The sequence below is a fragment of the Oryctolagus cuniculus genome, chromosome X, assembly GCF_051225735.1.
Source record: "Oryctolagus cuniculus isolate XC-2025 breed Fujian yellow rabbit chromosome X, ASM5122573v1, whole genome shotgun sequence".
NCBI lineage: Eukaryota > Metazoa > Chordata > Mammalia > Lagomorpha > Leporidae > Oryctolagus > Oryctolagus cuniculus.
In genome coordinates, this window is record NC_142888.1 from 111,540,922 (window position 1) to 111,554,857 (window position 13,936).

At 41.1% G+C, this 13,936-nt stretch overlaps 1 protein-coding gene across 13 annotated transcripts in view; it reads left to right on the plus strand.

Moving 5' to 3' along the window:
- The window catches only part of PHF6 (PHD finger protein 6), a 63,376-nt gene that overhangs the window by 18,554 nt on the left and 30,886 nt on the right, over window positions 1-13,936 (plus strand). For all 13 annotated transcript variants that reach the window (XM_070066649.2, XM_089324175.1, XM_070066648.2 and 10 more), the window contains 2 exons: window positions 289-422; window positions 1,093-1,136. In XM_070066649.2, coding sequence (XP_069922750.1) covers window positions 289-422; window positions 1,093-1,136 — 178 coding nt within the window. The remainder of the gene's footprint in view (window positions 1-288; window positions 423-1,092; window positions 1,137-13,936) is intronic.

Genomic DNA, 13,936 nt, shown 5'->3' on the forward strand with positions numbered 1-13,936 from the left:
TGTAATGTTGTGTATAGCTCATGTTCCTGATCTGTATTTCAACTTTTTTCTTGACCACAATGAAATAATAGACATTAATAATGTCCCATTGATTCTTGTCAGTGTTTAATATGAGGAAAAAATACCCTTAGAAGAATTATTTCTAGGAAAGAAAAGTAGCATTATTAATTGCAAAATTTTTCAATAACCAGTTTGTTTTTCTTGACAGAAATTGATATGCCTCTAACCTGATACCATGGCCTCAGAAAAATCACATACTGCTAATAATACTTTGTTGTTTTGCTGTAGATGTGTTCTTTGTGCCACTGTCCTGGAGCAACCATTGGCTGTGATGTGAAAACATGTCATAGGACATACCACTACCACTGTGCATTGCATGATAAAGCTCAAATCCGAGAGAAACCTTCACAAGGAATTTACATGTAATTATTTGACTTCTCTTTAAGTTTCTTTGAACAGTCATATCTTCTTTAGGCATTTGTAAAGATGTTTCACATTGTGGAGTATTTTATCCTCATCGTGAAGAATATTTTTGATAAGGGGTTTAATGCTCAAAGTTGATACAAGAAATTTCATAGCAAGATGTTTTCAGCCAGCTTGTGAATGGGATAAAGTACATTGCTCATTTTTCTTATTTTGTAAAATGAGTTTAGGGACAAACATTTGCTGCAGTGATGCCACGTGGGATGCTCTTGTGCCCTATCAGAGTGCCTTGGCTTCAGTCCCAGCTCTGCTTCCAATTCCAGCTTTGTTTGAATGCTTACCCTGAGAGGCAGCAGATGATGACTCAAGTACTTGGGTCCTTGCCACCCACGTGGGAGACTTGATTGAGTTCCAAGCTTCTTGTCTTCGGCCTGGTCCAACCCTGGTCTGTGGGAGGCATTTAGGGAATGAAACAGCTGATGAAGATCTCTGTGTCACTGCCTTTGTTTCTGTCTCTCTCTCTCTCTCTGTCTGCGTTCAAAAAATAAAAATAAATAAAATTAGAGCACATTATGACTATATTATTGTGAGTTCTAATAGCAATGACCAAAAACTGAATTTCATTTTGTTTGTGTACTTGATAATTTTCTGTATCTTCCTTTTTTATAGGGTTTATTGCCGAAAACATAAGAAAACTGCACATAACTCTGAAGGTATGTCATTCAGCCACTTTTCAGTTTTGAGAAGAATTTTGAGTAAAATACGAGTGAATTATACATTAATTTTTACCATAAAATATGTCTCATTATTAAGTATATTTAAATGAATTGACAAAAGCATTAGAATAAACTAATGTATATAGTGGGAAAAGATCAGAATTTCTAAGAAAACTTTTATCCCAAAGTTCTTGCAAAATGTGTATTGAAAATTTATATCTCTTTAGGAAGGAATGATCTAGTGGTATTGTGTTTCTGTAAGGGTAGTAACTGGAATCCTTGTTAGCATCTGTTATAAGTAATGTTAACTTGGGAATACTAATACATTTTGAGATCACCAGCCTTTCTATTAAACATTTATTCAGATTGTGCAGTAGTCCCATCCTTTATCTGCAGTTTCACTTTCTGCAGTGTCTGCTACCCTCAGTAAATCATAGTCTGAAAATACTAGATGGAAAATTCCAGAAATAGTTCATACATTTAAAATTACTCATTACTATACATTGGTATAATTGTTGTATTAATTGTTAATCTTTTAATATGTTTAATTTATAAGTTAAACTTTATCAGAGATATGTATGTATATACAGGAGAAACAGTATATACAGGGTTGAGTACTGTCTGTGATTTCAGGCACCCACCGGGGGGTCTTGGAATGTGTCCTCTACTGATGAGTGGGGACTAGTGTCTAGGGAACTAGTACCCTAAGTTTAGACGTGTTTAGAAGTAAATTTAAGGCCGGCGCCGTGGCTCACTAGGCTAATCCTCCACCTTGCGGCGCCGGCACACCGGGTTCTAGTCCCGGTCGGGGCGCCAGATCCTGTCCCGGTTGCCCCTCTTCCAGGCCAGCTCTCTGCTGTGGCCAGGGAGTGCAGTGGAGGATGGCCCAAGTGCTTGGGCCCTGCACCCCATGGGAGACCAGGAGAAGTACCTGGCTCCTGCCATCAGATCAGCGCGGTGCGCCGGCCGCAGCGCACCGGCCGCAGCGGCCATTGGAGGGTGAACCAATGGCAAAGGAAGACCTTTCTCTCTGTCTCTCTCTCTCACTGTCCACTCTGCCTGTCCAAAAAAAAATAGTCTTTAGCAAGAACTAGTCTTTAAGTTACACTAGTTAAATAATAAGAACAAAATGTTTTTGAAGTAAAATTTTGTGACTGGAAAGCCTTTATATTTCTTTCTTCCATTTTCTCCTCAGTTCTAGAATTGAAAAATCTTTTGCAAAACAGAGTAAGCTTTCTTACCTTTCATTACTTCACATTTTAACTGTATTACTTGATACTCTATAAGATTATAGTGCCATATAGGTTAGTTGAGCTTTTAAACTCCTGATTTGGTGAATACAATATGAGCATCCTGGGACTGGATATTTGAGACATTTAAGAAGAATGATTAAAATATACTGATTACTAATAAATAGCCAGCTGGCATTTTTATTCCCTAGGTTTCTAAAGCTGATCATACCATCTAGTGGTAGAGAAAAGTCACTGCAGACTATATAAAGTGTGTAGAATAATTTTGACTACTTGTTTGCTGTGAATTTATTAGTGAAAGAGATCTAAGTTTGTACTTTTCAAGGCAACTTTTTTTTTAATGGAACTGGTGGTATTACAACAGTCTCACATTTCTGATGACAATGTATTTGAATTTTGGGCTCAATGTACACTTCCGTGGAATGTTAGGGGTCTCTTATGTCATTAGTATATATAAATGTGTTTATACTCATATTGTAGAACTTGAAGCATGATTTATTATTTTAAAATTTTTATTTATTTGGTGCCAGCACTATGGTGTAGTGGGTAAAGCTGCTGCTTGCAGTGCTGACATCCCATATGGGTGCTACGTTCAAGTCCTGGCTGCTCCACTTCCTATCCAGCTCTCTGCAATGGCCTGTGAAAGCAGTAGAAGATGGCCCAAGTGCTTGGGCCCCTGCACCTGCGTGGGAGATCCAGAAGAGGCTCCTGGCTCCTGACTTCGGATCAGCCCAGCTCTGGCCATTGTGGCCATTTGGGGAGTGAACCAGCAGATGGAAGACCTATCTCTCTCTCTCCCTCTGCCTCTCTAACTCTGCTTTTCAAATAAATAAATAAATCTTTAAAAAAAATTTTTTATTCATTTGAAAGGCAGAAAGAGTGACAGATATCTTCTATCTATTGGCTCACTCCCCAAATGCCCACAGCAGCTAGAGCTGGGCCAACCCTATGGCAGAGGCCCACAACTCAGTCTGGGTCTGCCACATGAGTGGCAGGGACCCAGGTACTTGAGTCATCACCTGCTGCTTCTCAGGGAAGCTTTAATTGGAAGAAGAGTCAGGACTTGATCCCAGGCACTCTGATATGAGATGTGGGCATCTCAAGCCACATCTTTTTTTTTTTCTTAAGATTTTTATTTATTTATCTGGGAGGTACTGTTACAGTGAGAGGGGCAGACAGAGAGAAAGATCTTCCATCCGCTGGTTTACTCCCCAATTGACTGCAATGGCTGGAGCTGAGCCGATTCGATGCCAGAAGCCAGGAGCTTCTTCCAGGTCTCCCATGCTGGTGCAGGGGCCCAAGTGCTTGGGCCGTCTTCTGCTCACAGGCCATAGCAGAGAGCTGGATGGGAAGAGGAGCAGCCAGGACTAGAACCAGCACTCATATGGGATGCTGGCACCACAGGCGGAGGATTAACCTACTATACCACACCGCAGCGCCAGCCCCCGAAGCTACAATCTTAACTGCTATGCCAAGTGCTTACCTCTTAAAGCATAATTTTGCCATGTAACAGAGTTTGTATTATTGACTTTTAGCTTTTATCACATTTATCTAGCTCAGATTTATTTTATAGTGAGTGCTTTGTCAGAAACCGAACTTCCAGCTGTTCAGATGAAAAGCACGTTTCTGCTCTGTGGTTATGATTTGTGACGGGGAAGGGGTGTTACAGGATTGTGGGAGGTGCTGTTTAAGGGATTCTCTTCAGAACTGTATTATGCTGGTCTCTAGTCTCATCATTTGCTTCTGTGGCTCAGAACTTTGCTAATATTTAAAGTATGATAAACACTATGTAATTCAGTCAGTCAGCTTTATATAACAAGAACTATTTTTGGAAAATATTAAATTTGAGAATAATTGCATATTATAGCAATTTAATTTCCCCACCTTACATAAAATACTACTGAATATTAAATACCTAAAACCCACCAGATAAAAATGGACTGTGAATTTGTAGGAACATTTTGTTTACAGTCCAAGATATTTAGCTATGTGGATAAAATTTTAAGCTGTTACTATGTCACTAGATTATTAAAATGCCAGTCCCAGAACTATATATTTACTGGTTAGTGGTGATGGCCTTAACATAGACTGCCTATAGACTGGCTTGAAATGTGCACAAAAGCATTTCTGATTCAAAACATATCTCCCCTATCAAATGCAGCAGCCTAATGAGTGTAGGGTCCCTCTGGAATTATACGCAGATTGGTAAATTCATGTTGCCCAGGCCTGTTAGGTAATTGAGGATATAGGTATCTGACCCCAAAGACCTTGAAGTATAATTTGAGGGATGTGCATTTGGTAAATAATTGCACAGTTTTTGGTAACTGGAATAAATGCCAAGAATGAAAAATACTGGGGATCATTAGCACATGTTGGGAAGGAACTTAAGAGTTTGATTTAAATTAAGTCTGAAGCAAATAAAGTTGGAGGGGCATTCTGTGCAGAACAAAATCTTACAGGTGGAAAGTAACTGGATGTTTTCAAAGGACTAATTTTTAAAAAGCAATGAAAGTAAAAGGTAGATAGAGTGGCACAGAGATTGGGAGAAGAATGCATGGGTCCGATTGATAAAGATTTTTGGCTATTATCATAAGGATAAGAAGTGATTGACAGGGTGGGGCTGATGCTTTGATTGGGCCATTTGGTCACCTGACTTCTAGTAAGCCAGGCTGGGCAAAGAATGAAGCTTATTGTACAAAATGGCGAAGGGGCCAGAGCCCAAGATGGCGCCACAGATAAGAACATACCATTTTACTAATATTTCCCCCTTTTGTTTTTTATAAAGCAAATGTTGTATGGGATTACATTGGCCCAGAAGTCCAGGAGGGGTGGAGGGATGATGATTATCGTCTAGAGCTGCTTCCTGCTGACATGGGGCGATATCTGAAGTCATGATGTCCTGGGTGGGGAGCTGAGTATATCCCTGTAGTAGCATTTGGTTGACCACCTGGTTGGTGAAGGGTTTGGTTCATTCCATTATCACTTCCTGTAAAAACTTAAACTGACAATGTAGTATAAAAGCTAGGGTGAGAATAGCAGCTGGGGCCAGCGCTGTGGCGCAGTGGGTTAATGCCCTGGCCTGAAGTGCCGGCATCCCACATGGGTGCCAGTTCTAGTCCCGGCTGCTCCTCTTCTGATCCAGCTCTCTGCTATGGCCTGGGAGAGCAGTAGAAGATGGCCCAAGTCCTTGGGCCCCTGCACCCGTGTGAGAGTCCAGGAAGAAACTCCTGGCTCCTGGCTTCGGATTGGTGCAGCTCCGGCCCGTTGTGGCCATCTGGGGAGTGAACCAGCGGATGGAAGACCTTTCTCTGTGGCTCTACCTCTCTCCATAACTCTGTCTTTTAAATAAATAAAATAAATCTTTAAAAAAGAGAGAGAGAGAATAGCAGCCAATGGTCCTAAGGGCAGCATTAACTAAGTGGGGGAGGGGGCTCCATAGGGAGGGAGAGAGGAGAAGTTTATTTGTAGAAAAAGTTCTGAGTAATCATACAATGTTAAGTGGCAGGGAGAGGTCTATCAATACACATGGGTCAGGAGTAGAGCCATTGATGTAGAGTAAGAAAGGTGCTGTCTAAACCATGAATAAGTTTTCCAATTGAGAGGCAAATAGAACCTGACAGAAGGGGGTTGATAATAATCAAGTAGGTTTTAAGGCCTTGCCAGTCATGAAGCCCAGGCTTGTTTTTCTCTTTACATGGGGCACATCATAAGGGAGGTGTGAACGTCCTTGGGGAAAGCACTCTGTTGACTTCCATTACCTTGCTGGCCTGGGAGGAGAGCTGGCCACGTAAAGGCAGGTGACATCTCTAACAAGAAATTTACAGTTCTGCCTGCAATGTTGCTGACCCTACTTGGCTGTCCCCTCAGCAGCAATTGCTACTTTGAAAGCTGGGCAGAGTGAAGGGCTTTTCAGCTTGAAGCCGACTAGGCCTGCAGCTCTGACCTTAGTGTCCTTTGACTCCAGGGCAGTTCTGTTTCCAGCGACCCAACTCTTGGCTGGCAGAGCTGCCAGGGCTCTTCATAAGCTGACTTCTGCTGAAGCCCTGACTTTCCATATAAACCAATGCAGTGGGCTGGCCTGTTGGGTCTCCTTGATGCAGATCACTTTGTAGAGCCGCCATTAATTGGCCTGCCACCTATCTTTGCTATGCTTCTGCTGCCCAGCCTTCTCTTTCTCCTGGTTTTTGTTAAAGCAGACCAGAGGAAACCTTTTAGAGGATGCAAAGCAAGGAGGTGTTCAAGTCCCATCTCTAATCTTTGATGGTCTAAACTAGAAGTCTATGATAGAATTTTACAAAACATTGATTCCTTTTAGGCCTCTGGACTGTTCTTATTAAGATAACCATCATAGCCGGCGCCGTGGCTCAATAGGCTAATCCTCCACCTTGCGGCGCCGGCACACCGGGTTCTAGTCCCGGTTGGGGCGCCGGATTCTGTCCCGGTTGCCCCTCTTCCAGGCCAGCTCTCTGCTGTGGCCAGGGAGTGCAGTGGAGGGTGGCCCAGGTGCTTGGGCCCTGCACCCCATGGGAGACCAGGAAAAGCACCTGGATCCTGGCTCCTGCCATCGGATCAGCGCGGTGCGCCGGCTGCAGCGGCGGCCATTGGAGGGTGAACCAACGGCAAAGGAAGACCTTTCTCTCTGTCTCTCTCACTGTCCACTCTGCCTGTCAAAAAAAAAAAAAAAAAGATAACCATCATGTCTGGTAGTACAAGATCATTAGACTTTTTAACTTTGGGACGTTTATATCAGTAGCATTTTACATTATCATAACTTAAAATTTAGCACGACTTCATGTCTTGACAGTACCTGTAATACAATCCAAATAACCTGATTAGTTGCTGTCTCTACAAGATGAGAGACATATATCCTTTGATATTTCCAGGGGCCCAGCTGGAAATACCGAAGTTCAAAGAATTTGGAATTTTGATTTTTTTTAAATGACTGTCAAGGAAGCCAAGGAGGTTTAAAATATCTGGTAGAAACAGGATCCCTTAACATCATGGCAAAATATAGACCAGATTTGATCATTGATACAAGGTGATTACTCAAATGTTTTAGAATAAGTATATATTTAAGCAAACCATAACTCTTAATAAAAACTCAGCTGTTTTAAACAATCAGAACTTAGCAGGGACATTAAAAGAACATAATAGATTACTTAAACAGAACACAAAATCTGTGTCTCTTTGCTCATTCCAAAAATCTAAAATAAAACCTTTTTAAGAGCTAGTGCATGGAATCATATCCCATAACTTGGAACAGTTTTTACAGAGTCACTACTAGGGAAGAGAAAATAGCTTACTGGAACTGGCTAGAAAACAGAGTCAGCAATTAAACAAAACTATTAAAATGAGATGCTACAGGTTTTAAACAGATTTTTAAGATGATTTCAAAATATTATAAAAACTTCATTGCTTTAACAGAGGATCAGATTCTAGTTCTATTTCAAATAATAGCTTTTGCTTTCCACCTGTTGATTTCCTTGATTTTCATTTTGAAATAACCCTTTAGAAATCTCCAAATTAAGATAGCATTTTCTAAATAAGGTAACATATCGAATTGTAACCTTAGTTACTTTCAAGTGGTGTTGAACTATTGTCACATAGACTATTTATGAGAACATGTTAGCAAACCCAGATAGTTTTTCTATAGACTATAAGGTGTTAAGAGGTACAATGTTTACATTTAGACACATTTATCTCATCTGCCTTTACCCAATTTACATTTAGCAATAACACCTGGATAAGTGAAGGTGCTGGTATTATACCATACCTCTATCTAAATTAAGATCAAAATTGTATTCATATGGAATTCTACTCCTTTTATAAAACTCTATAAATCAGTGACATTAAAACAGAGACTGCAAAATCCACCTTAGAGGCTGTAACAAGGACTGTTTTGTGGTTGGCAAAAATCCAGGATCCCAAAGCAGCTCACATCCCTGAGGGGAGAGCAAGGTCGACAGAAGTGCCTGATCCTGGGTTTCTGCACCAATGAAAGGAAAGGCCACCACAAAACACACCAAACACTGGAGTAAGGGAGAAGGTTTATTGTTGGGTGGGGGAAACCTGACAGGCTGCCTCCCCGTGCACAGAGAGAGCAGCAGCCTGTACTGGGAGAACAGGTCCTCTATAGCTTTGCAGAGGTCAGGAAGCGGGAGCAGCAGATCCCATTAGGGTGGGGGTGGAGCTGACGCTTGTGATTGGGCCATTTGGTCACCTGACTTCCAGTGAGCCAGGCTGAGCTTAGAATGAAGCTTATTGTAAAAAATGGCCACAGGGCCAGAGCCTAAGATGGCGCCACAGATAAGACAGTAGTACCATTTTACTAACACTGACTAGGTAATAGAAATTGTGAGAGAGAATTATCTCTGTGAGTGGAGGAAAATGCCTTAAGGAGAGAATTCAGAATAGGAGAGGGCCTAGGGCTGATTGTTGAAGAACTTTGAGTATAGAAGGATGGGCCTGTCAAGGGAGAGGTAGAGGAATGGCTTGAGAGGTAGGATGAAAACTCAGGTTCCTGTTAAGTCCTGGAAGCCAAGAGAAGGGAGAGTAGAACTAGAAGGGACTAAATGGTCAACTTGGTATGTAGTTGAAAGAGCATCCATCTATAGGATTTGGTGACAATGGAGCCATTGGTGACCTTACACAATAGCTTGAGTGGAGTAGTAGGGGCAGAAACCATGTTGATAAAGCACTTCTGAGCACATGAGACATGAGACTTGGAGAAAAGGGACATAGATAAGCCTTCTAATATGTTTGCTTGTAAAGAAGCAAGGGAATAGTTGGAAAGAAGTTAAAGGATAGCTTTTTTTCTTTATTAATAGACTTCATTTTTAGAGCAGTTTTAGGTTTATAGCAAAGTTGAGCAGAAAGTACGGAGTTCCCATACGTCTCCTGTCTGCTCTCCTTCCTCCCCAGTATCTACATATAACCTTCCCTACCATTGGCATCCCTCACCAGTATGGTACATTTATTACAATCAAAAATCAATATTGACACATCATTATCACCTGAAGTCCACAGTTTACATTGGAGTTCATTCTTGGTGTAGTATGGTCTACAGATTTTGACACATGTATAATAGCGTAGATCCACCATTGTATTATCATAGTGCATAGTTTCACTGCCCTAAAAATCCCCTGTGCTCCACCTATTCTTCCCTTCCTTCCCCCTAACCCTTGGCCACCTATGATATTTTTACTGTCTCCATAGTTTTGCTTTTTCCATAATGTCACATAGTTGGAATCATACAGTATATAGCTTTTTCACATTGGCCTGTTTCACTTAGTTGTCTTTTTTAACAGGGTAATTAGTTGATATATAATTTCCCATGAGAAAGGATCCTACAGTTAAGAGGAGATAAAATGTACAGGAAAGAAGATTCAACACACAAGCAAAAATATTGGCTAGTGATAAGATGAGGACATTTCCACTATAATAGGAGGGAAGGAACTCCTATCAGATCTGTTTTCTCTGGAGGAAATGAGGTTATAAATTGCAGAAAAGAGAGGATTTGAAAAAATAGCTGTGAAGACTAGGAAAAGAAGTTTGCCTAAAGAAATGTAAAGTTTCCAGACTAGATTGATGGCTTTGTTGAGACTGATAAGCATGAACTTATGTAGTGGTACCCATCCTGGATGTAGCATAAAGTGGTTACTTGGCTAATTCAGAATTAAGGTTTTGTTAATGAATTCAGCAAAGAAGTTAGGAATGAGGGGGTTTGAGATACTTGCAAGAGAGAAAATCTGAGCTAGATAGGGAGGGAAGTGGAAAGCAGGAGAATAAGAAGAAACAGGAAGAAATCAAAGGACTGCAGCTGCTGTTAAGGTTGAAGAGCAATGAGAGTACTTGGGACTGCTCACATTTGTGGTTCAAGGAGTGATATCAGGATTTTTGAAGTAGAACCAGTTTTGATGATTTTTAGGTTTATTAGATGTGATTGTAGAACATGGAGGACATCATTGAAAATCAAGAAACTGAGTGGTTGGTTGGTTTTTGCTGAGATTGTCCATGTGGACAGCTAAAACCACCCAGGATGATGGCAGAGGTTGGAGTGGAGAAGGGGACTGTGGGCTGTGGGCTGAAGTAGTAGTAGGCTTTCTTCCACCCCTTGCTCTTGTACCTCAGTTTCCAGATTTTGCTAAAAGCAAACAAGTTTATCCTTCCAGAGCAATTCCATGTACCCACAAATAAAACTGCCCTTACTCAAACTTCCAGGAACATAGGGAAATGAATATTGCCATTTTAAAAGCATACTTGTAGTTACTTACGGACATATATTTGTCCCAGCTCTGCTACTCTCATGCTTTGTGACCTTGAACGAAATTATGTAACCTTCATAGAAGGGGAAGGCGGAGTTGGAAGATGACTGATAGAAGTCTGTGGAGTTGTGAGGCTCAGAGCTAATGCATATGAACTGTGAAGCACATTGGGTACAGTAAAAGCTCAAAAGCGCAAATGTTTATTCTTATGAGCATTTCAACTTTATTTCATATCTGCATACAGACACACATATGTGCTGTTAAGGTTGTATAACAGGCCGGCGCCGCAGCTCACTTGGCTAATCCTCCGCCTGCAGTGCCGGCACCCCGGGTTCTAGTCCCTGTTGGGGCGCCAGATTCTATCCCGGTTGCTCCTCTTCCAGTCCAGCTCTCTGCTGTGGCCTGGGAGTGCAGTGGAGGATGGCCCAAGTGCTTGAGCCCTGCACCCGCATGGGAGACCAGGAGAAGCACCTGGCTCCTGGCTTCGGATCAGCACAGCGCACCAGCTGCAACGTGCCGGCCGTGGCGGCCACTTGTGGGGTGAACCAACAGAAAAAGGAAGACCTTTCTCTCTGTCTCTCTGTCTCTCTCTCTCACTTTCTAACTCTGCCTGTCAAAAAAGAAAAAAAAAAGGTTGTATAACAAGCAAAGATTAATGGAGGAAGATGTTCCTTAAAACATTGGTAATAGAAAAAGAATGAAAATAGTTTGCAAGCAATATAATAGGTGGCTGGTTAAATACAGTGGATTACTATTAGCTCTTAAAGGGCAGTTTGTATGTACTGTGATGGAAAATGGAAAAAGCAAGATGTAGAATAGTAGCTTAGGATGCCATTTGTGTATCTTTTTTTAAAAAAAGGTTTATTTATTTGAGAGGCAGAGTTTCAAACAGAAAGAGGGAAAGAAAAAGAGCTCTTCCATCTGCTGGTTCACTCCCCAAATGGCCACAATGGCTGGAGCTGCGCCGATCTGAAGCCAGGAGCCAGGAGCTTCCTCCAGGTCTCCCATGTGGGTGCAGGGGCCCAAGGACTTGGACCATCTTTTACTGCTTTCTCAGGCCATCAGCAGGGAGCTGGATCGGAAGTGGAGCAGCTGGGACTAGAACTGGTGCCCACATGGGATGCCAGTGCCACAGGTACCACAGGTGGATGCTTAAGCTATGACACCACAGCACCGGCCCCAACCATTTGTGTATCTTTTTTTTTTTTTATTTGACAGGTAGAGTTAGACAGTGAGAGAGAGACAGAGAGAAAGGTCTTCCTTCCGTCGGTTCACCCCCCAAATGGCCGCTATGGCCGGTGCACTGTGCCGATCCGAAGCCAGGAGCCAGGTGCTTCGTGCTTCCTCCTGGTCTCCCATGCGAGTGCAGGAGTCCAAGGACCTGGGCCATCCTCCACTGCCTTCCCAGGCCACAGCAGAGAGCTGGACTGGAAGAGTAGCCACAAGGACTAGAACCCGGCGCCCATATGGGATGCTGGTGCCGCAGGCGGAGGATTAACCAAGTGAGCCACGGCGCCAGCCCCCATTTGTGTATCTTTTTAACAAATGTTTGCACACTCAGAGAAAATAATAGCCAACATTTATTGAGAGCGTCTTTCATGCCACTGTCCTAAGTTCTTTACATGGACTAACTCATGTAATTCATTCAAGAACCCTCTGAGGTACTTCTCTGGTCTAAGGCCAAAAGGTGTGTGCCAGATCCACAATTCAGCCTGGGGTTCTTAACCCCCAAGGCTAAGAATAAAGCAATTATCTGTAGTTACCTGGGAAGGAAGCAGTTTGAAGAGGGAGACTAGGGAACCAGCTGCGAGTGCAGAGCAGGTAGAAGGAGAAGATGGAAGGAAGGTTTTTACTTTTATGCCGATCTTTTATAATTACAAAAGAAAAAATAATTTTTAAGTGTTAAAATGCTTTCACAGTTATGAATTGGGGAACAAAAAGCAGTGGATTATAGTGGCTAGCTATGTGCACTTTCAGTTACTTTTAGAATGAATTCCTATAACTGAGATGCTGAATGAAAGGGGATACACTTGTTAAGGTTCCTGATACATGGTGCCCTATTCCTTTGCAGAAAGATTGTGCTGCTTTGTATTCCCATTGTTGGTGAATAAACATATTCCAATCCCTCCTTTCACCACATTGGATGTTATACATTTTTTAATTCTAAAAATACCACATTGTCCATTGTTTAAAAAATTTTAAATGGTATAGAAATACTATTAAAATTAAAGTAATTTTTTAAAGATTTATTTTATTTATTTGAAAGGGTTAGAGGTAGAGACAGAGAGGTCTTCCATCTGCTGGTTCATTCCCCAGATGGCCATAGTGGCTGGAGCTGCTACAATCCAAAGCCAGGAGCCAGGAGCTTCCTCCAGGTCTCCCCGGAGGAATATCTGATCTATTTTACCCTTGAAGTCTTAATCTTATATATAGTTTATCATTTAAGGATACTAATCATTTGTCACAGGTCCAACAAATATTTTTCTAATTTATTATTTGTCATTTAGCTTACTACCCTTTAAAAAAACTTCTCACTAGTTTGAAAGTCTAATAGTTAAATCCATGAATCTTTTTGTGATTATGCTGTGACTTTTAAATGTTGAATAATCTCATATATAGGACAAAAATGCCAGGTGGGAAATCAGTCATGTTGGCCTGTAATAGAATTAGTTCTTAGGTGATTTATTTATAGATACTTAATAAAGTAGTGTTATTATAGTGTTAGTGATAATTGCTTTCATTTTAGAAAACTGAATGTTATATATACATATATAAATAAATATTTACGTATACTTTTAACTCCATTTTCTTCCACAAACCCTTGTATATGCATCTATATCTAACAATGAGTGAAACATTTGGTTATGACTTTTTAAGACTTTAAATTTTTGACAACTATAAATAATTCTAGCAGCTTTAATGAAATCTCACGTCTTCAAAATTATCACTTTGAGTATTTAAAATAGATAGTGTGTTCTGATATGAAATTTGTTGTAATGTTAATATCAGAGGATATCTTTTATTGACTGTCTGTACAGGAAGAGTTGTTCACATGAGTTTGTCTTCTTACCTATAAAACACCATCCCATAACTTTGGCCTTTCCCCCTTTACTCCTTCAAGTCCTGCCATTGTTATGTGAAGTTGTATTTATAAAAGATTGCTATTAATTATTTTACAAACAGTCTGCTACGTGAGTTTCTTAAGTTTACATATATTCAAGTATACTTCCTGAATTAACTTGTTGTTAACAGTGTGCTTTAGGCCGGCGCCGCAGCTCACTAG